The 20931-nt window shown below is 48.8% G+C and overlaps 1 protein-coding gene and 1 long non-coding RNA gene across 2 annotated transcripts; one reads left to right on the top strand and one right to left on the bottom strand.

Annotated features, from left to right (window-relative positions):
• Positions 1-217: 217 nt before the first annotated feature.
• Positions 218-17358, top strand: LOC124511223 (uncharacterized). Its single transcript, XR_006961837.1, has 5 exons — positions 218-423; positions 10650-10780; positions 12928-13072; positions 16259-16438; positions 17180-17358. It is a non-coding gene; the product is annotated as an uncharacterized LOC124511223 (long non-coding RNA).
• Positions 3150-12528, bottom strand: HAUS5 (HAUS augmin like complex subunit 5). The gene is made up of 19 exons (XM_047078238.1): positions 12392-12528; positions 11582-11644; positions 11457-11489; positions 11299-11323; positions 10583-10688; positions 10298-10457; positions 9139-9208; positions 8955-9037; positions 8372-8429; positions 8096-8220; positions 7830-7893; positions 7588-7718; positions 7203-7365; positions 6906-6986; positions 6659-6804; positions 6287-6398; positions 6077-6209; positions 3945-4077; positions 3150-3782 (listed from the first exon to the last, which is right to left on the bottom strand). Exons 1-19 carry the CDS (start codon positions 12487-12489, stop codon positions 3665-3667), a joined length of 1902 nt encoding a protein of 633 aa, XP_046934194.1. The 5' UTR covers positions 12490-12528; the 3' UTR covers positions 3150-3664.
• Positions 17359-20931: the final 3573 nt, after the last annotated feature.

Here is a 20931-nt window from a genome sequence, read left to right on the forward strand (position 1 = left end):
GAATCTGGCCACACCTGGAGGGCCCACCCCTAGAAGGAATATAGACCAATCAGCGTGCGGGAAAAACAAACCAATGAAGAGCCTGGGTCTAAGTAAGTGAAGGCAAATGAGGTGGCCACGCCTTCATTGGAGGAACGAAGGCTAATGAGAGCGCTGTAAAGTAGTTGGCCCCGTCCTTACAGAGGAAACTGGGCCTTTGAGAGCTCAGAAAAGTTTGGAGGCCCCGCCTGTGCCACTGAAGCTCGTTCCGGAAGTTTTAAAATGCATCGAAGTCCGCGTCAGCCCAGGGATGTTTGAGGCTGGAGACTGCTGAATACCGTAGCCTTCCCAACTGGGATAGACTGACACCGGTGACTCCCAGAAAAACCAGGAACAGGATGTGGGAAGCTCATGGGGGCGCCTGACCTTCTCCAGGAGGAGAAGGTAACACCTGACGACTTCTTGCTAGATGAAAATGGAGAGAGATGGGAGGAATCGTAAAGGCCTAGAGTAGTAGAATGCGGCAACTCAGAAAGTCGTGTGTAGGTTTGGTCTCTGTGTCCTTTCTTGGGACACAGCTGACCCCTCCTTTTCTTCCTAGTCCTCAATAGGTTTCATTATGAATATTTAAAATACACAACACTAGAGAAGAATATAACGAGCTTCCATGTACCTCTCAACAATTACTAATATTCTACCTTGTTTCATCTATACTTCTCCTCCCTCTTCTTGTTGGAGTATATTAAAGCAAATTCCAGACATCAATTCCTCCACAAATACTTCATGATGTGTGTCTTAACAGATAAGGCCTCTTTTCACGCCCAAGAAAACTAATTTCTGATTTCGTTCTCGGATTTCGGTGCGCGCGCGCGCACACACACACACACGCACACACACGGGGAAAAAATTAACTTTTTTGGTGTCATTTTACACCCAGACTGTTCAATTTTCTCTGCCTCAAAAAATTTGTATAAAATCAGGCTACAAATAAGGTATGCCCGTTGGGTTTGATTGGTTGGTCGGTCTTTTTTTTTTTCTGTCAAAACTTTTGTTGGCTGTCTTGGTTTCTTGAAGTTCCAAGATTAAATCAGCACTAATGAATGATTTGTTAAAATACTGGCTTTTGTTTGCTTCTTTACAATAGATGTGATAAGAGAATAGGACGCTTTTTCTTTTTTAACATTATCATTAACTAGAGTCCATACTTTGATTTTCTTAGTGTTTAAGCTCTTCTGTTCGTTCATTGCATCCAGGATACATTGCATGTAGTTGTCATATTTTCTTAGGCTTCTCTTGCCGGTGACAATTTTTCACACTTGTTTTTCATGAATTTGTTAGTTTTGAGGAGTACTGGTCAGGTATTTTGTAGAATGTTCCTCGTTTGGGATCTGCTATTTTCCTCATCATTAGGCTGGGGTTATGCATTTTGTGGGGGTGAGGGGAAAGGCTGCAGAAGTAAAGTGAAGTTCTCATCGTGTCGTATCAAAGGTACATTTTATCAACATAACTGTTGGTGTTAACTTTGATCTCCCAGCTGGGGTACCATTTGTCAGGTTTCTCCACTATACTTTTCTTTTTACTCCCTTTCCATGCTCTTTGGAAGGAAGTCACTATGCCCAGCCTACACTTAAGGGGTGGAGAGTTAAATTCCACCTCCTTGAGAATGGAATATTTACATAAATTATTTGTAATTCTTCTGCACAGGAGATTTGTCTATTCTCCTTTTATTACATCTTTTTTATCAGTATGGACTCATATTTTATACTTTGGGTTGTAATTCAGTATTACTTTATTTTGTTGCTCAAATTGTTCCAATTTTAAAATCTTAAGTCTTGGGGTGTCTGGGTGGCTCAGTCAGTTAAGCCTTGGACTCGTGACTTTGGCTCAGGCCATGATTTCAAGACTCGTGAGTTTGAGCCCCACATTGGGCTCCACACTGACATTACATAGCCTGCTTGGGATTCTTTCCCTCCTGCTCTCATTTGCACGCTCTCTCAAAATAATCTTTAAAATCTTGTCTTTTAGTCTATAAATTTCCCTCCCTCTGCCTTTTTCTTCCTTCCTTCTTTCTACCCTTTCCTTCTTTTTCTTGTTTTTATGTTTTCATCAGTAATTCCCCTTACTGCATCTGGATTTTGAATTATATTTAGGCAAGTTTGCCCAACTTCTAGTTTATAGAGAACTTCACCTTCATGGAACTCATATTCTGTTTGGAAGACAATAAAGGATAAATAAAGTAGAACATAAAGTATATTAGAAGATGTACTACAGAGAAAGATTAAGCAGGGGGGGGGCAAGGGCCCCCCATGTTCAGTCTTGGCTAAGAGCCAAGACGAAGAGGGGGGGGGGGAACACTAAGGTGGCACATTGTAAAGCAAACATGTTAAAGACACAAAGATGTGAAATCTCCCTCATTTGTAAACTCCCTGCAACCCCGATAAAACCCCCATCTGTGTATTTTTTCTGGAACCAGGTAAGTTGGGTATAAAGTTTATTTCATTTTGGAAAAAAAATTAGCAAGAGGGAAACCTTGAAAAATTAGAGCAAGACAGCAACAGCCATTTCAGATACTAAAACATATTTCAAAATCTTTATAATCAAAACACTGTGGGGATGGCATATGAGAATCAGACAAACAATAGGCTTGGAGAGAGTCCAAATATAGCCTGATTAATCATGGAAACTTAGCTTATGAAGAGGTGGCATCTCAGATCACCTGAAGTTTTACTTTATATAGGTGGGTAGTTTTACTCTATAAATTGAAGAATAATTTACAGTGAAATGCACAGATCTAAAAAGTATAGCTAGATGGGTTCTGACACCTACCCTTATTACCTTCAACATATAATCCACTTCCAACTCTACAAAGTTCCCTTGTCTCCTCCTTGGTTGATCCCTGCTACCCACCTCTCCTTCAGAGGCAACAACTGCTCTGAGAATTTTAAGAAGTGCTATTGGGATACATGTAAAATATGACAAAATTGGTTCCATTTGGATAAATTCCAAATGACTTCAGAGATTTAGATGTAAAAAAAGGAAACTACATAAAAACTAGAAGACAACCCCCCGCCCCCCGCCCCTGCCCCGTCTCCTTGACCCTCACTCACATTGGCATGTTTGAGCTCAGGACTGTTGCTAAGCTGCAACCTCCCTCCCACCCCTGACCCCCACAAGCCCTCCTCAGACACCCACATGCTTCCCTCTCATTACCTTTACAGAGTGTGTGTGGCCTTCTATGTAAAGTTGCACCTCTTTACAGCTTGCTTTATTTTTCTCCAGAGCAGTTACCTCCCCAACATACTAGATATTTTGCTCACTTAACTTGCCAGGGGTCCATTTCCCTGTCCTAGAATAACAGCTTCCTGAAGTCTGGGACTTCTGTCCATTTTGTTCAGTGCTGGATCCTCAGTGTTTAGGGCAGGTGCTCAATGACGTTTTGCTAAGGGTGAAAGTGATGAGGGGAGTTTCAGGGGGACTTAGGGTGGGGTCCAGAGAGCCCACTGCCTTGGCTTTGATGGGATGAAAGGACAGGTGCAAGGCAATCGAGAGGAATAGAACAGCCTGTGAGGGGGACAGCAAGTGTGGGTAGAGACGGTGGGTTGATATATCTGGGCGATGCTCCCTTCCAAAGGTCTTACGATGGGGTGAACAAACGAAGCTCTTGAGTTCTGTTTGGGCCCCCTTTTCATCTGCACAGTTGTTGCAGGATGCCTTGGGCCTGGACCCAGCGCAGCCGCCACTGGGGCAGGGACAGGCCCTGGCAGAGCTCCCCGGACAGGGCGGCTTGGCCTGGCTGCTCCCACCTGGGGAAAGGGGACAGTGTCACAGGGAAGGCCCGGGACTCTAGACACTCAGTGGCCTCCACACCTCCCCCCCCAACACCTCCTCCCCTGCCTGCACCCCCAGGTCCTGCCTGGTCCACCCAGCTCAGGACCCTGCCCCCACCATCGTGCCCCCCCTCTCACCAGTCCCCAACAACCCCCTGTAGCTCGGGGATTCGCTCCAGCGCTTGTTTCAGCAGGTTCTCCAGCTGCTTCAGAGCCTGTCCCAGATTCTCTTTCTGCTCCTTTTCCCGGGCTGCCCGGATCTGCAGCAGCTCTGCAGGTGAGAAACCCAGGAGGCAGTGCTGAGTCCTCTGGCTCCTGGGGTCTCACAGCCAATGGGTCACCAAGTCTCCAGTCACCTAGTGTTGACCTCACCTCTCCCACACCTCTCCTTCCTCCCACTTCCTCATCTCAAGGGCAAGCCCACCATCCCCCAAGCTTCATCCCGGATACCTTCCTCCCTCCCGGACAGACCATCAATCTTCTCGGCCCATCCCTCAGCTTCCTCCCCCTTCCCCCTTTCCCTACTCACCCCCCCCAGCCTCCCTCCTATGCTCCAGTCCTCATCCTCCCATTCTGGTCCATGCGTCTGGTACATGGCAGCCAGAATGATCTTCCTAAGGCATAAACCTGATCCTTTCCCTTTCCTGCATGGAACCCTCCAAGACCCCCCAGTACCCCCAAGAGAGAGTCTGAGCTCCTCAGGCCAGTACTTGAGGGTTTGCACTATGTGACCTCTGCTACTATCAGCCCTCACCTATCCCTCTGGGCCCATTCGAGACACCACTTTCCCCCTGGAAGCCCTTCCCAGCGTTCCCCACCCCAAGGCTTCCTCCTCAGACTGCTGTAGGTTCACTCCAGCAGTGTTGCCCTGGAGACTATGACTGGGTCTAGTCCCTCTCCATAGGCCCAAACAGGCCCATCTCAGAGCAAGTACAGATCAGCATTGTGGTCAGAGCCCTTGGGCCTGGATCCTGACTCCATTCCATCCTTGCCTTCTGACCTCAGGCATGACATGTGCCCTTTCTTCAGCCACTTCTGCAGTCAGGTGTAACTGAGGCACAGGCTAGCAGGGCAGGCTGCAGACTGGGGCACTCTGAAGCAGGACCTACAAGGCTTGTTGACAGGTTGAAGGTGGGGGGGCGGCTTAGGGTCCTGGGAGGAATTAGGATGACTCGTGGATTGCTGACCTCAGTAAGGAGGGTGAGGTCACTTTTTGAGGGAAGGAAACCAGGCAGAAGAAAAACAAAACTGCTTTTCAGAACAGGGGGAACTATGCTCTTGTTACAGACATGCTAAAGCCCAAGATGCCCATGAGGTGCGACGATGCTGTGCCAGTCTTAGGCTGCTCCCGACACAGCTCCCTGTCACTGGAGGGGGAGGCAGGGAGCCTGAAACTCAAAGGCCCGAAAATGGCCTCTTCCTGCTTTGCTGATGGCACCTCGGTTCATTTCTCATCAATACACCTCTTCCACCTATTTATCCTTTGATTCTGCGCTCTTTGCTTCTACCACTGGGATCCCTGGGGCTGGACAGCTCGGGCGTCCTCTCCCCATTGAGCTCGGGGGGCCAGTAGCAACCCAGCAAGTGCTAGTTGAGGGAATCTAGTGATGAACAACTTTTCCGAGTTTCAGTATTTTCATCTGTAAATTGGTCTTAATAATCTCTACCCTTATGGTAAGGACTGAAAGAGACTCCACGTGTGCAGACAAAAAGATCGCAACCACACCAGAGACGCATAGCGCTTACTGTATGCTGTGCATTGTTCAGTGCCCTGTTTGGGTAACCGGACTGAGTCTTTGCAGCAACTCTGTAAGGTGCTATGATTATGCTTACTCCACTGAGGAGGAAACTGAGGCACAAAGGGATCACACAGCAGGGAATAGGTAGGGCTAAGAAGAGTTTAACTCCACAGCCTAGCTTTTAACTACTCAAGTATCCTATTGGATGGTGATACATGAGAACTTTGCAATTTGATAGGCAGTGTCACCTGGTTAGGAGTACAGACACATGTCAGACTGCCTGGATTTAAATCCTAGCTCTGCTACCTAAGCAGCCACCAAGGCCTCCTGTCTTAGTTCTTGCCTCTGTAAATTGGTCAAATGGCAGTGCTAACCCCATGGGGCTGCTGTGCACATGAAACCCGTGAACATGCTTAAAGCTGACTCAGCACACAGTGGGCACTGTGTCAGCACTGAGTGTTTGTGATTTCTTCTGGAGGCTGATGGCCCTGGGAATGGGCAGGAATGCCACTTGTGAAGGCAAGGCCTTACCCTGGGTGGATGGTCCTGGGGGCAGGCTGGTCTTCATGTGGAGCAGATCCCAGGACCGGAGACTCTGCTGGTCCTGGAGAAACAGAAGTTCCTGACGAAGAGAGGCAGCCTTTGGGAGGAGCAGTTCTGGAGCCTGGAGGGAGGGGGAAGGACAGTCATTTTGGGAGGGGGTAGGAGTGGGAAGACAGGTCCTAGGGGACAGAAACTCACCTTCCCTGCAGGCAGCCCCAATCTGTGGCTCAGCACTATGAGGCTGGAGCTCCTTGGGGACGTGGGATGCAGCTGGTAGATGGATGGCAGGACCGTGGGCAGGGGCTGTAACCTGGAGGGAAAGTCCAGGTTGGGTGGGGCACTGGGAGGAGGCTTGGGTTCCAGAGGTTCCGGGGGCTGAGAGGTGGGCTCAGGAGGCCCAGGAACTTGGAGGTGGGTCTGGGGACTAGGATTCCAGAGTTAGGACTGAGGACTTGTGGGCGAGGTCTGGCAGCTTGGGAACACTGGGGGCCTGGGATTATTTTTTTGGAGTAGAATCAGGGAGTGATAGTCATGGGTGGGAGGGGATATAAGGGGTGGCTCCAGTCTTACCCTCCAGGGCTGTGCCGAAGCAAGGTGTCCAACAGAAGGTGGGGAAGATGCCGGGCTTCCTCCTCCAGACAATGAAGCAGTTTCTGGGACTGTGGTGCCACCGCTTCAGATGTGGGGACCACTTTTCGCTGAAGCAGAGCCAGTACCTGTGGGGAAGGAAAGGGATGGGAAGGGCAGCCTGGAGCCACCCAGCCCCATCTGTAGGAGCCCTAGCCCTACCCAGACCTTGCCTCAACTCCCGTCTCACCTCTGCAGGGCTCCGGCACAGGCGCGTCTTGCTGGCCGAGTTGCCTTTGATGAGCAGGCGGATCTGTTCCTGTGTCTCCTCCTGGGTAACCATGAGGCCACTGAGATGGGCTGCTTTTACTTCCTACCTCCCAGCTTCTGGCCCTGCCTGCCCCTTTGTACAGGTCCTGCTTCCTCTTGGAAGACTCATCCTGGGCCCCTCCCCACCACCAGAGGCCCAGTTCTGGATCCTAAGGCTCCCAGCCTCTCTCTGGCCCTCCATGCAGCACTGCCACTTCCCCTGAGGCCCGCCTCTCACCACCAGCCGGCGCCAGTGCAGGATCCGTTGCTGTTTGGCCTGTAGCTCCTGTAGCAGAAGCTGCCGGCGCCCAGCCACCTCCTCCAGCTCCTGGCTCTGAGCACGCAGGGCCTTGAGCTCTGCCCACAGGCCACAGCCTCGGAGTCCCAGCACCAATGCCTGCCTGGGGCGCAAGCAGAAGAGAGCAAGGGAGAGGAAGGTGACTAAGACTCATAGTGGAAGAGGGAAATCAGATCTACGAGGATGCACAAGGAGCCACAAACACGGAGACAAACCAGAAGAGCAGGGAGGCAGAGCTGGGAGCCACAGGGGCAGAAAAAGTCCAGTATTCTGAGACTTCTGGGAGAGAGATGGCCTAGAGTCTCTGCTGAGAGAGCCCCCTCACCTCTCGCTGGATTCCAGGGCACATTTCTTCACCTCCTCCATCAGGCCTTGGAGGCGCTGGGTCAGGATTTGATGCTCCTTCAGCAGGGGGCCCCGCTGTGCAATCAGCATACCCACGTCCCGCCAGCCCTCCTGGGGCAGGGGTATAAAGTCAGGGTGGGTATGATCCCTGGGGGTGAGGGGATTAACTGGGGCTTGGGATGGGAAGGAGATGGAATCCTGGGAAGGATGCCCGGGGGTCACCTGGATGAGATGCACCATGGACGGCAGGGCCCGGCTGGAGTCTGGCTGGTCTGGTGCCTGGGACCTGGAGGTGGGATAAAACTGCTGAGGGAGGAGCCCTCTCCCCTTCCTGAGTTCTCAGGGATGGCCAATGTCAGCCCACCTGCCAGACTGATCATTGGGCTTCAGCTCCATCCCCATCAGCAGGTGACTGTGCCTGGCCCTGAGTCTTCCGGCTTAGCCATCCCCTGGCCCTGCCCCACCCTCAGGAGCACTCCACTTCACACCTGGTTATCTCCGTATCTTGGAGCCCATCTGGACTGCACAGGGACCGAATCTCTGCCTCCCGCTCCTCAGCCAGGTGCTCCAAGGAGGCCAGGATGTGGCCCGGAGGATGGTTTGTCAGTAGTGTCTAGTGGGGGAAGGGTAGAGTAGGGCTGGATGGGTGTAGGGCTGTGAGCTAGGACCCATGGTGATGAGGCAGGGATCAAGAGTTAGGTTCTGGCACCCTGAGGTTCGCTCATGGGGCAGAAGGTGTGGCCTTTCCTGAAAGCCCCCCTCACCTCCACTGAGCTAAGCCACTGCTGGTAGGAAGCTCCAAAGTGGTCATCTCGAGGGGTTCTGCAAGGTTAGGGAAGGGGACAGAGAATATTACAAGATCATGTCAACACTCCCTCTACTGATTACCACTACCCCTAAGGTGGGGGCTATTGTCCCTATTTTAAGGATGAGGAAACCAAGTCCATCAGGAGTCCATGCCTCCTAGACTTGAGTTCCCTGCTTATACCAACTAGCTAGACTTAGGGCCTTTCACATGTGCTATTTGTCTAGAATACTCTCTTAACCTTTTACCCTCGCTAAGCCTCCTCACCAGAGAATCTGTCCTCCCTGACTCCTTAGCTGAGTAGTGTCTCCTTTGGGTACCTGGAGTTTCTCAGGCTTCCCCGCCTCCAACATCCCTAACCACCTGGTTGTCACTATCTGTGATGGATTTGTCTCTTCCTTGTCCCAGCCTGGGAGCCGTCAGGGCAAGATCTGCAGCTGACATAGTCCAGAGGCTCAGTGGCTGAGGAATTAACAGATAAGTGACTCCCCCCTCAAAGCCCAGGTTCTTGGCAGGGTCTGTGGGGCCTGGATGACACTCACAGGATGCTGCCTCCCTTGGCCTGAGGAACTAGGAGGTTCTGCAAAAATTGGGTCCGGAGGGTACAGGCTGTTCGGACATCACCCTGGGAAAAAGAGGATGGGGCATGAGAGGAACCCAGACCGACCCACCCACCCACCTGACCCCAGACTCTCCACCTCTTTCCCCATGGCCCAGGACTCTTACCAGGACCACAGGCTCCAGTCCCAGGGATGCTGATGATAAGGGTCGAAAGGTTATATCTACTGTGGCCTTCCTGGAGAGAAAAATACAGTTGGGGTGGGGGTCCCTGGGAGAAGAGAGCTAGGAGAACAGATATCTGTGTCTCCTCCTGCTGCAAGGCTAGTCACAGGGATCAGTGAGCCTGGATCTCAGGGGCCACCTCTAAAATTAGACCACTGTCATCTCCTGGCTGTATTAGCTTCCTCACTGGCCTCTGCTCTTGGCTCCTGTGGTCTGTTTCTATCTAGTAGTTAACGATCCTGCTAAAACCTGACACGTCATGTCACCTTTCTGCCCCAAACCCTGGAAAACAATGTGTTTTCCCACCACATTCAGAATAGCAACAGTGGGTATCAGAAACTCTTTTAAGCATTCTGCGTGATTTGACTCATTAATTATCATACTTACCCTATACAGTAGGTTTAACATTATCCCCATTCTACAGTGCTTACAAACTGAGGCACAGAGAAGTTAAATCATTTGCCCAAGTTCATAGAGAAGTGGACAAGCTAGGGCATGAACCCAGCCTCAGAGGAAAATTCCGATGCTTCCATAGCACTCTGTCCCTGTCTCTGACCTCATCTCATGCTCTCCCTTTTGCCTGTGGAACTTAAGCTGAACTGGCCTCCTGGCTGTTCTTCCCACATGCCAAGCTCAGCACCTCTGCTCTTGGTGCCCCTCTCCATGGAGATTCCTCCCCCAACACAAATGTCACCTTCTCAGAAAGGTCTTCTCTGACCATCCTACCTAGAGTAGCATCTCCCTCTCCCGTTCTCCACACTACCCTTTTTATCATAGCATTTATGTCTCCCTGCAATTATAGAGTTTGCTTCCTAATTTACCATCTCTCTCTTCTGCATCAGAGTATAAGATCTATGAGGGCAGGGACTTATCCCTTATTTACTGTTCTTTCCCCAGAACATTCCCTAGGTATACAGCTGGCACCATTCTAGGCACTGGAAATGTAAGTGGCTAAGGTGACAAAATTTCTTGGCCTCACAGACTTTAAATCCTAAGGAGTGGAGCTCAGAATTGTGGAACCCAAGAAGGGGTCAGGGTCTCTAAGGAAAATGTCTGTGCACCTGGCCTGGTGAACGCTGGTCCCTGGGAACCTGAGGCCTACCTCTCTATGTCCTGCAGACGCTTCAATTGATTCTGTAGCCGCTGCACGGGATCTTGAAGCCCACGCTGCTGTCTTCGCATGGCCCCAGCTTGGGCCCGGAGGAGGAGAGCACGACGCTGGGTGTCTTGAATGCTCTGCAGGGCCTGCTCCATGGCCATGTCTGTAAGAGAAATGGGGTGGCCATCAGCACTGCTGCTCATCTTCTCAGCCCCGTAGGTCACCCTGAGCCTCGGTCTCTCGCTCCATCAGCTCCAGGCTGCTCATCTTCCCAGCCCCATAGGTCACCCTGAGCCTCGGTCTCTTGCTCCATCAGCTCCAGGCTCTGGTCTAACTCCTGGATCTCTGCCCGCAGGCGAGCAACAGTGGCTTCCAGCTCCAACTTCCGACGGGCCTGGTGGGATCAGGTACAGAGTCAGGTGCATGGCCTGGCTGGGGCTTGGCCTGGCTGCCCTTTGTGGAACACCAGTCTCCTCACCTGCACAGGTAGGTGGCAGGGGTTTTTTCCTAAGCAGTTTCTGTGTCTGATTCTCTAGGCCCAGAAGAACACTAGGGTACCATCTGTCTTCCTCCTTCCTCCTGGGATTGCCTCACCTATCCTCTTAACCTGTTTCCTGTCTCTGCACTGATGACACTACAGCTGTGCCCTAGTTCTCATCTCCCCACGAAGAGCCAAATCTAGGAGTCCCAAGGTCTTCTGGAATCCTCCCCCAGATGTCACCTGGGCCTCTTGAGCACAATAGGTCCTCCATTGGCCTCAGTATATCTCCTAAACCAGTCCCTTCTCCCATCTCCCCTCATCAGCTTTGATGCCTCATATCCACGTCCCCTCAACATCCAGCTCATGCCTGTCTCCCCTGGACTGTAAGCCCTGAGTGTCGAGATCAGAGCTGGCAGATCAACCCAGCATCCCCAGCATTACACAACACGAAGCTGGGCCTAGAGCAGAAATCTACAAATCCTCTTTTTGGATGGAAGAAAATCTTATAATACATGCTTCTCACCTCTGGACTGTCCTGGTGGCCATACCTGAGGAAATGAGGCCAGAGTTAGCGGGTGACGGGACTTCCAGGGGGAGACAGGAGGTGTGAGGCTACGGGTGAAACATACAGCTGGATGGGAGTAGGGAAAATAGGAAGGAATAGCTTTTAGAACCAGTTACCAAAGTAAGTTTCCTCGGATCTTCTTGACATTCCTACAGTGGAGAGGTAGAAGGAAGAAGTGTTACTGTGAGGTTTGCCTGTGTCCCCTCCCCTGTCACAGCCTCCCTCATGCAGCCAGGCTCACCTCTGGCTATGCACATGCCGCAAGACATAGGCCCAGATGTCGGCCCCCTGGCCCAGACACAGTCTGTGGAGACAGTGTGTAAGGGTATGCCTGGGGCATCACAAAGGTTGGGGGATCCTTATTCCCAGGGTGGCAGTGGTGGGGAAAGTCTTTACTAGGGAAATGTCGCTTCTGGGGGGAATGGGGATGTGTCCACAGTGTTTGGGGTGAGATATTCCTTCCTGGGGAATTCTTGGTCACTGAGTTGTGGGCTTTTCACTGGGTGTGGATATTCTCATTCCCGGGGGGGGGGGGAGGGGGGTGCAAAGATTCCTTTCTCTGGGAGAGGGCTATCGCTGGTCACTCCCAGAGGTGGGAGTGGAGAGTATACTGCCAGGAACTGCTCTCTCATTACCAGATATGGATCATCACCCTTCTAGATTCAGTCTCCAGTGGGGTGGTCTTTGCTGACCTGGAGTCTCCTCACTGGCTTGGGACGGTAGGGGTGGTAGGTGCTGTAGGGACAGTCTTGCTCCAAAGATCTCACTTCTACATAGTTTGGGGGCTTTACTAACTCTCAGAGGATCCTCACTGGTGCCTCGCACTCACGGGGTGGGGGGTGGGAGTGGGGGGGGGTCTTCACTCAATCCGGGATCCTCTTCCCAGATATATTACTGGGTGTGTGGGTGGGTAAGGGGGACGCCCTCGGGGGTTATTCTCATTGGGGCAGAGGTGGGGAAGACGAAGGAGGGTCTTCAGTGAGGGGTGGGGTTCTCACCCCCGGAGACTATCTCTAAGGTATGGAGTCCTCACTGTCAGAGCGTCCCTCACCTGCGCAGAGTTGACTCCGGGGCCCGGGCTGCCGCGGGCGCCCCCATCTCTTCCGCCGCCCAGCAGCCCAGTTCCCGCGCTTCCTGCACTGACTCCATGTCAGCGCGCCGCGGCGGCCGCTTCCCGCACCCTCTTCAAGTGTGGCGCCGGCCTCTGGCGTCACGGGCGCGCCGTCAGTGACGCCATCGGTTGCCAGGCAGACTGGGGCCTCGCGGCTCTTCAGCGTCGCGGAGCAGTCCTGCGTGTCTGGCTCCTCCTGGATGGGTCCCTTCGAGTGAAGACGAAAGGGGTGTGGAGAAACGGTGAGGCCTCTTCGCTTCCGGCCTCCTCCCGCTCACTACCAAGTGTCCCCAAGAGGCAAAAGGTCCCAAATGCCTCCCTCGATTTTCTTGACCAAATGGGACTTTCATCCTTGGAGGTCAGGCGCGGAGATGCCAAACTTATGCTCTTTGATTTCAGAAACAGAGTGTTTCCGGTCTGAGGGATAGGGGGCCGATAGCAGGACCCTAATATTTCCCTGGCATGCATTCTTCCAGGTGTTCGTTCGTCTTTACCATTCCATAACATTCGTGAGCCGACGCTGCCGACCCTGCCCTGGGGACATCGCGGTGGAGGAGACTGGTCCAGTCCCATGTGGAGCTCACAGTTCAGTGGGGGAGTTAGACGCCTCACCACCACCAGGTAGGGATGGTAGAGTATAAGCTGCAGGACTGGGTCACTTGGGGACACAGGGAGTGTGCGAGGTCTGTCGGCCGCCCCTGAAAGCACAGGATACTGGGGCTGGGGTTCTGGAGAGCCCACTCAGCCTCAGACAGGCCCCCGAGGAATGGCAACATTCAGGGACCTTTTACCGAGCATGCATGCCCAGCTCACTACTCTGTCCTCGGTGTCCAGTATAAAGCCTAAGTCTCTAAGTAGTTATTCAATAAACAAATGAGGGGAGAGGTGGTGGGGTGAGAATAAAGCTGGGGACTGAGGGACGAGGGTGGGGCAGGATGAGGTGTGGGGGTCGAGGGCAATGGTGGGTGAAGTAGGGATGCGGAGAAGAGAGGAGGACACTGAGTGGGTCATGAGACTGATTGGCTGTAGAGGGCGGGGTATCCAGGGTGAGGTCCCAGCTCTGGGCTGGGGATTAGATGGAGCAGACCTTGAAATGCTGATGTGAGAGAAGGGACAGCTTTGGGGGAGATGCTGATAACAATGTGGGTGTGAGGAGTTAAGGGGACATCCAAGGACGGCTGAGTCACTGGCCCAGGGACAAGGGGACATGGCATCACCACTGAGATAGCACATTTCAGGGAGAAGCTGAGTCCAGCTTCTAAGTGCTTCATAAGGGCTGAGAAGCAGAAGGGGGTGCCAGGGGCTGATGTAATCCAGGTGGGTTTCCTGGAAGAAAGATTAGCAGCTACTACTCCACAATGCTTAATTCTCAAAAGGTGCCGTTTCTCTCAAACATTGCCAGCCTTCTGCCTTTTGTAGGGTGTTTTGCTATTAAAAAACAAAATCAATTAGCATGTCTGCCATTGGTCTATGAGCCTTTCCAGGGGCTTTAAAAAGTACTGTCCAAATGTCCATCGACAGATGAATGGATAAAGAAAATGTGGTATATATATACAATCAAGTATTACTCAGCAATCAAAAAGAATGAAATCTTGCCATTTGCAACAACGTGGATGGAACCAGAGGGTATTATGCTAAGCAAAATTAGTCAGAGAAAAACAAATATCATATGACTTCACTCATGTGGAATTTTAAGATACAAAACAGATGACCATAAGGAAGGAAAGCAAAAATAATATAAAACAAGGAGGGGGACCATATATGAGACTCTTAAATACAGAGAACAAACTGAGGGTGGGGGGATGGGCTAAATGGGCAAGGGGCATTAGGGAGGACTCTTGTTGGGATGAGTACTGGGTATTATATGAAGGGGAAGAATCACTGGAATCTACTCCTGAAATCATCATTGCACTCTGTGCTGACTAACTGGGATGTAAATTAAAAAATAAATAAATGAAATTTAAAAAATTAAAAAAAGAAAGTACTGGTTGTTAGGAGAACGAAAAGATAAATCACAGACTGGCAGAAAATATTTGCAAAACATATACCTGACAATGGACTTGTATCCAAAATATACAAAGAACTCTTAAAACTCAACCATAAGAAAACAAATAATCTACTTAAAAATAGACAAAAGTTATCAACAGATATCTCACCGAAGGAGATGTACAGGTGGCAAATAAGCACGAAAAGTTGCTAATACCATGTCATTAAGGAATTGCAAATTAAAACAATGAGATAACTCTACCCACCTATGAGAATGTCTAAAATCCATTTAAAAAAGTGGTACCAAATGCTTTCGAGGATGTGGAACAACAGGAATCTCATTCATTGCTGGTGGAATGCAGAATGATACAGCCACTTTGGAAGACGATCTGAAAAGATCATCTGTATGATTACAAATATATAGCATTCTAGAAAAGGCAAAACTAGATCAATGGTTGCCAGGAGATCATGAGGTGGGGGATAGGGATGGAAAGGTGAGGCTCGGCATTTTTTTTTTTTAAGTTTATTTATTTATTGTGTGTGAGAGAGAAAGAGAACACAAGCGGGGTAGGGCAGAGAGAGAGAGGGAGAGCCAAGAATCCCAAGCAGGCCCCATGCCATCAGTGCACACCACTGTGAGGTCATGACCTGAGCCAAAATCAAGAGTTGGATGCCTACCCAATTGAGCCACCCAGGCGCCCCGAGGCTTGGCATTTTTAGGAGCGTGAAACTATTTTGTGTGATACTGAAATGGTGGGTACATCACATTATGCATTTATAAAAAGCCACAGAACTGTATAATACAGAGTGAGTCTTAATGTGAAGCATAGATTCTAGTTAATAATGTTTACTCTTGGTCATCAGTTGTAACAAAGGTACCTGCAAGATGGTAATAATAATAAGGGAAAATATGTGTGGAGGGACAGGAAGTATATGGGAACTTTCCTTTCTTTTTGTGTAACTTTCTGTAAGCATAAAACTGCTCGTGAAAAATAAAATCTATTAAGAAAGAGAATTGGCTGAAAGTTGGAATATTATCTAATGAAACATCTATAACCGTGACCTAATGGTAACTAATCAGATACACCTTGACTGAAGCTATGGCATAAAAGGATTCTGTATGTTTTGGAAGAAAGGCTAAAACCAAATAAGAGATAACTACTACAGTTTCCCCTCCAACTCTAAAGAAATGCCACCTGGAAATTATTAGAAACATCCACTCAAGCTGCTTATGTGACCATCTCCCGGCAGTCACTGATGAGCTTCTCACCACTCTCCTCCAGTCTCTGTGCTGTGGCTTTGTAATGTGTCAGCTTGACCAGGCTGAACGAACTGTATCTTGGAATTACCTTCTCTGTATGATTTCAATTAGGATGGACCCATAGAGAGCCTTGGGCAAGATTTGGTGGGCAGAAGTGAAGCAGCTGCCGTTTTGTAGATCACACAGGTTGTCACTGGCTGGCTCTGCTGGGTCATCACGTTTGCACAGGGCAGCAGCCGGGCCAGCAATTGTTTCACCTTTTCCTGGATCTTCCTCCCAGCTTCTCAGCTCCTGGGCCAGGTGTGGGTTTATCTCCGTAATGAAGGATGGCAGCTGTTCCTGTGGACGTTCACACCACCAAGGGCAGAGTCCCCCTTGTCGGGTTTCTCCCCACTTTATGTCTGTCTTCCTTTCCTAACTGCCTGCCCTGTGCACTTCAAGTGCCAGCATCAGACCCTAAGACCACAATGTTAGGGACTGCTTCATAACTCCAATTGCATAAGGTTAAATCCCAGTTCATCTGCCTATCTATCTATCCGTTCATCTATCCATCCCCCCAGTGGGTCAGCTTCTCTGATGGAACCCTGATACACTCTGTAAGCAGAGACTCTGGATGCCTGTGGAATTGCTGTTACCTCAAGCTGTCGTTCACAGAGGAAGTTGCAGTGGCTTTCCTCTTCCTCTCTTACATAAGAAGAGGATGTTTTTGTCTCCACCCTCCAAAAGGCTGATACAAAAAGGTGAGATTGGCATCTTACGGAAGAAATATAAGTCCCCTCTGTACCCCTACTGTGTTCGGTCTTTTCAATATACTTGACAAAATAATTATCATCACCTGTATTCTCCTGGTCCCTGTTTGACAAGCTTCAAGCTTTCACATTAGTGTCTGTAATTTGCTGCTGTATTACAAGGTGTTCAAAGACCAGCATTCTCCAGGGGCTTGTTAGAAATACAGAATCCCTTGCCCCTCCACTCCTGGACTTACTGAATCAAAACATGCATTAAATTTTTTTAATAAAAATTTTTTTTAATGTTTATTTATTTTTGAGAGAGAGAGCGAGAAAGCGCACATGAGCTGGGGAGGGGCAGAGAGAGAAGGGTACAGAGGGTCCAAAGCAGGCTCTTTGCTGACAGCCGAGAGCCCGATGCGGGGCTCGAGATCATGACCTGAGCCAAAGTTGGACGCTTAACCAACCGAGCCACCCAGGCGCCCCCTAAACATGCATTTTGATCAAATCTATCAGTGATTTGTATGCATATTAAAGCTTAAGAAGTGTCATCTATAGGACACTACTTTTGGGGGATAAAACCTTCTTTAGTAGCATTAATACCCAGAGATGGATTCTTATCCTTTGCCTCTTGGACATAGTGTTTTAAAATTTGTGATCAACATCTGGCACATTTTAGACTAGCCTGTCTCTAATTTCCTACTAACAATTGACCTTTTATGACCATGTCAACTGAAACATCAACTGGACCAGGTGAGAGACCCAGAAGGTGAGTCTTGGAAGATGAAGAGCTGGAAAGATTTGGCAGAAGTCACTAAGGACTACTACATGCCCAAACGCAACAACTCTACACCATCAAGTGTGTCCACATCCATTGAGTAAAAGTACAGAATACACATAAAATTTGCTTACGGCAACATGAGTTTGGTGGTTTCTTTCAGGGATGGAGGGAGGGAAGAAGAGAACAGAGGAGAAGGGGGAGGCATTTAATTTGTACATACAACATTTAATTTTCAAAAAGGAGATCCGGTGCAAGTATAGGAAAATGTTTACATCTGCCAAATGTGGATGTCACACGGGGGCTAGACTTGTTCTTCACAGTTTGTAGATTTGAAACACTTATTTAAATAAATTATGAAATTAAAAGTTAAAAAAAAAGTGGGAGGAACATTCTGGGTGTTCTGTAGATGGTGGATCAGAGGAGGAGACAGGCCAGGGCCAGTAACTGGGGCAGGCGATGACAGAGTTGAGGTTTAGCAGAGGGCTGGTGGGAGAGATGATTGGGCTGAGTGGAGGACACTTATCCTTAGGTTAAGACCTTTCCAGAGAGGAAGATAGTGTTCTCACTGGGGCATTACCTGTCAAGGCTCCCTCCTTCCCATCTCTGGGATTTTATTCCTGCTGTGCTCCCTACCTCCATCATCCTTCATTATCTTCAATGGCTATCTCCTCCTCAGTCTTTTAAGTCTTATCTCAGATGTGCCCTTCCATGCAAGCCTTCTCTGACTCCCCCTACCCCTGACCCCAGATTGGTTGGGTTACCTCCTCTGGACTCTCACAGCTAAGCCTCTTTCTGGTTACGAATGTCCCCAAACCCAACTCAGTGTAGTGTTTTTCCTCCCAAATAAGAAATATCTTGGTTCATGTGATTTAAAAGAGGTACTTCCTTGTCCTGGTTCAGGTGAGGTGTAATCCAGCAGCTCAAACTCTGAAAGGCAATTATCATGAGCAAAAGTTCTGCAGTCTGACTCATTGGGTTTGAATCCTCATTCCACCACTCACAGGCTAAATGATCTAGGGCAAGTCTCTCAATCTCTGCAGCCTCAGTTTCTCATTTATGAATTTGGGACAGTAATAATATCTGTTTTTAGTGTTGTGGGGTTTAAATGAGACAACATGCATGAGCTCCTTGAACAGTGCCTGCAAACAGTTGACGGCTCAGCGACTATCATGATGTTATTGGGGACCCAGTTTCTGGCTCCTCTTCCTCGCGCTTGCTTCTTTTTTGGCTCCTCCTTCATCCTAGTAGCTTTAGCCTCTTCCACCTGGCTGCAGAACAGCTTACCCTGCACCAGGCGAGGTGGAGGAGAAAGATGTGGTCTTAGAAGGTAACATGGAAGAGGTGGGCCGCTTCTCTCTACCATAAGCTCCAGAAACCATTTATCCCATTTTCATTTGCTCAGGCAGGGTCACATGCCCACTGCTGAACGAGCCTGCAGCCAGAACATTGGCTCCCAAACCTTAGAATGACCATTACAGTGTAGCTCCCCAGACTTGTTTCTCTCCCACTTCTCCAGATCAGACAAGGGCAGCTCTGTGATTCCAGTTCCCAAGGCCAAAATTCCTTCTTTCTCTTACACCCATATCATGCATCAGCAATTCCTATTTGCCTTTAAAAATCATCAAGGCTTTTCCCTTTCGTCTTCCCCATTCTGGCCTAATAGTCTATCACCTCCCATCTGGAATATCACATGAGTCTCCCTGCCGTCACCTGTGCACCAAAGTCTCCTCCCCTCCAGAGTTGGAAAGAGACTATTAACACCTGAGTTGGCACAGGTCACTTACCTTTCCAATGTCTGTTCATGTCACTCAGCGTAAAGTAAGTTCTCTTTGATCTTGCCTATGTTACCTCCCTGATTGCATCTCTAACCATTCCCTACATTACTTCACTTCAGCTATACTGGCCTCCTTACTGTATCTCAGAAATATCAGATGTGCCCCTCCCTCTAGGCCCTTGCACTAGTAGTTCCATCTGCCTGAGACTCTCGCCCCAGATACATGTCTGGTTCTCTCTCCTAAGTGCTGCAAGTCTTTGGTAAAAGTCAGATCCTAATTGGGGCATTACCTGCCTCTCTATTTCAAACTATAGCCCCTCCCCTATCTCTAATACTTCTAATCACCCTTACCATGCTTTATTTTTATTCCCCAGTACTCTTAATATTTTCTTAAGTTTATCATCTTTCACATACCACCAGAATGGCACTGTAATAAATGAACAATAGAACTTCACTGAATGAAAGAATAAATGAAAGAACAATTCACAGCTCCATCTGGTGGTGGCCTGTCTTCTCCACTGGACTGCAGATGTCCTGAGGGCAGGGATGGGGTCTGTGTTGGTCACTGCTGTATCCCCAGCATCACCCAGGGCAGAGCCAGGCATGGAGGGGGTTGGAGGTCCTAAAGATAGGCAGCCGTATGTCTGCAGATTCCTGTGAGCAGATCTCTTGTCAGACTGAGGGTAAAGGACAAGTGTTGGATTTCCTCTTCAGGAGAGCTGGGATTGGGGGTCATCTTAGGGACCTTCATAAGCACCTACAAGGGTTCTTACAGGGAAGAGAGAACCCCACCTGCTTTGGAGAGTAGATGTGTGACATTACTGCCACAATGGCCTCCTTTTTGTTCTTTGAATCTCCAAGCTCATTCCAGCATTAAGGCTTTCTGATTGCCATTCCTACTCTGGGAACCCTGTTCTCACAGTTCTTGGAGCAGCTCTTACACTTGGGCTTCCATGTCTCAGCTCAAAGAACATCTTAGAAAGACTTTCTGTGGCAAAGCCAGCTAGGTGTCTATTGGCTGTGCAGTCTAAGACTACATTTTCCAGAGACCCCTGCAACCAGGTGAGGCCATGAGATTAGCTATGTCCAATGGGCTGAGAGCAAGAGGTGTATGTCACCTAGCACCAAAGCTTTATTTGTTATTGAGGTATAATTGACAAAAATGTAACATATTTAAGGTATACAACATAGTTATTTGATATATACATTGTGAAATTATTACCACAATCAATACATCCATTACCTCGCACCTATTTTTTTTTTTTTTTTTGGTGAGAATGCTTAAGATCTACTCTCTTAGCACGTTTTAAGTATACAATACAGTATTGTTCACCATAGCCACCATGTTATACATTAGATCCTAAGATCTTACTCATTTTATAACTGAGTGATGTATCTTTTTAACAGCCTGTCCCCATTTCCCCCAGCCTCCACCTGGCAACCATCATTCTACTTTCTGTTTCTGTCAGTTTAGCTTTTTTAGATTTCATACATAAGTGATACCATACATTTTGTCTTTCTCTTTCTTATTTTACTAGCATAATGCCCTCAAGATCTATCCATATTGTTGCAAATGGTAAGATTTCATATTTCTCATGGTTTAATAATATTCCTTTGTATATGTATTGGTATATCCTCTTTATTCCTCTGTCCATTGAAGGACTATTTCCATATCTTGGATGTTGTGAATAAGGCTGCAGTAATTACGGGAGTACAGATATCTCTGAGACAGTGATTTTTATCCTTTAGATATATTCCCAAGGAAGTGAGATTGCTGGATCATGTGGTACTTCTATTTTTAATATTTTGAGGAGCCTCCATATTATATTTTATAGTGGCTATACCAGTGTACATTTCTATCCAAGAGTGTATAAGGATTCGCTTTTGGGCTAAGGATTTTAAGAAGCAAGTGGGGGTTCTCTAGTCTCTCATCTGCCTAGGTTCAGAAGA

The sequence above is a fragment of the Lynx rufus genome, unplaced genomic scaffold (genome assembly GCF_022079265.1).
Source record: "Lynx rufus isolate CCGP_SWC_20201006 ecotype Redwood Valley unplaced genomic scaffold, mLynRuf1.p SCAF_16, whole genome shotgun sequence".
In the NCBI taxonomy this organism is placed as follows: domain Eukaryota; kingdom Metazoa; phylum Chordata; class Mammalia; order Carnivora; family Felidae; genus Lynx; species Lynx rufus.

What these genes read in the sequence shown, in the direction of transcription:
- HAUS5 (XM_047078238.1), bottom strand. Translation starts at nt 12,489, where the DNA reads ATGGAGTCAGTGCAGGAAGCGCGGGAACTGGGCTGCTGGGCGGCGGAA. An exon ending in ATCCGAGGAAACTTACTTTG is followed by an intron (nt 11,324 to 11,456) that starts GTAACTGGTTCT and finishes TCATTTCCTCAG; the next exon opens with GTATGGCCACCAGGACAGTC. An exon ending in CTTCGGCACAGCCCTGGAGG is followed by an intron (nt 6,399 to 6,658) that starts GTAAGACTGGAG and finishes CTTTCCCTCCAG; the next exon opens with GTTACAGCCCCTGCCCACGG.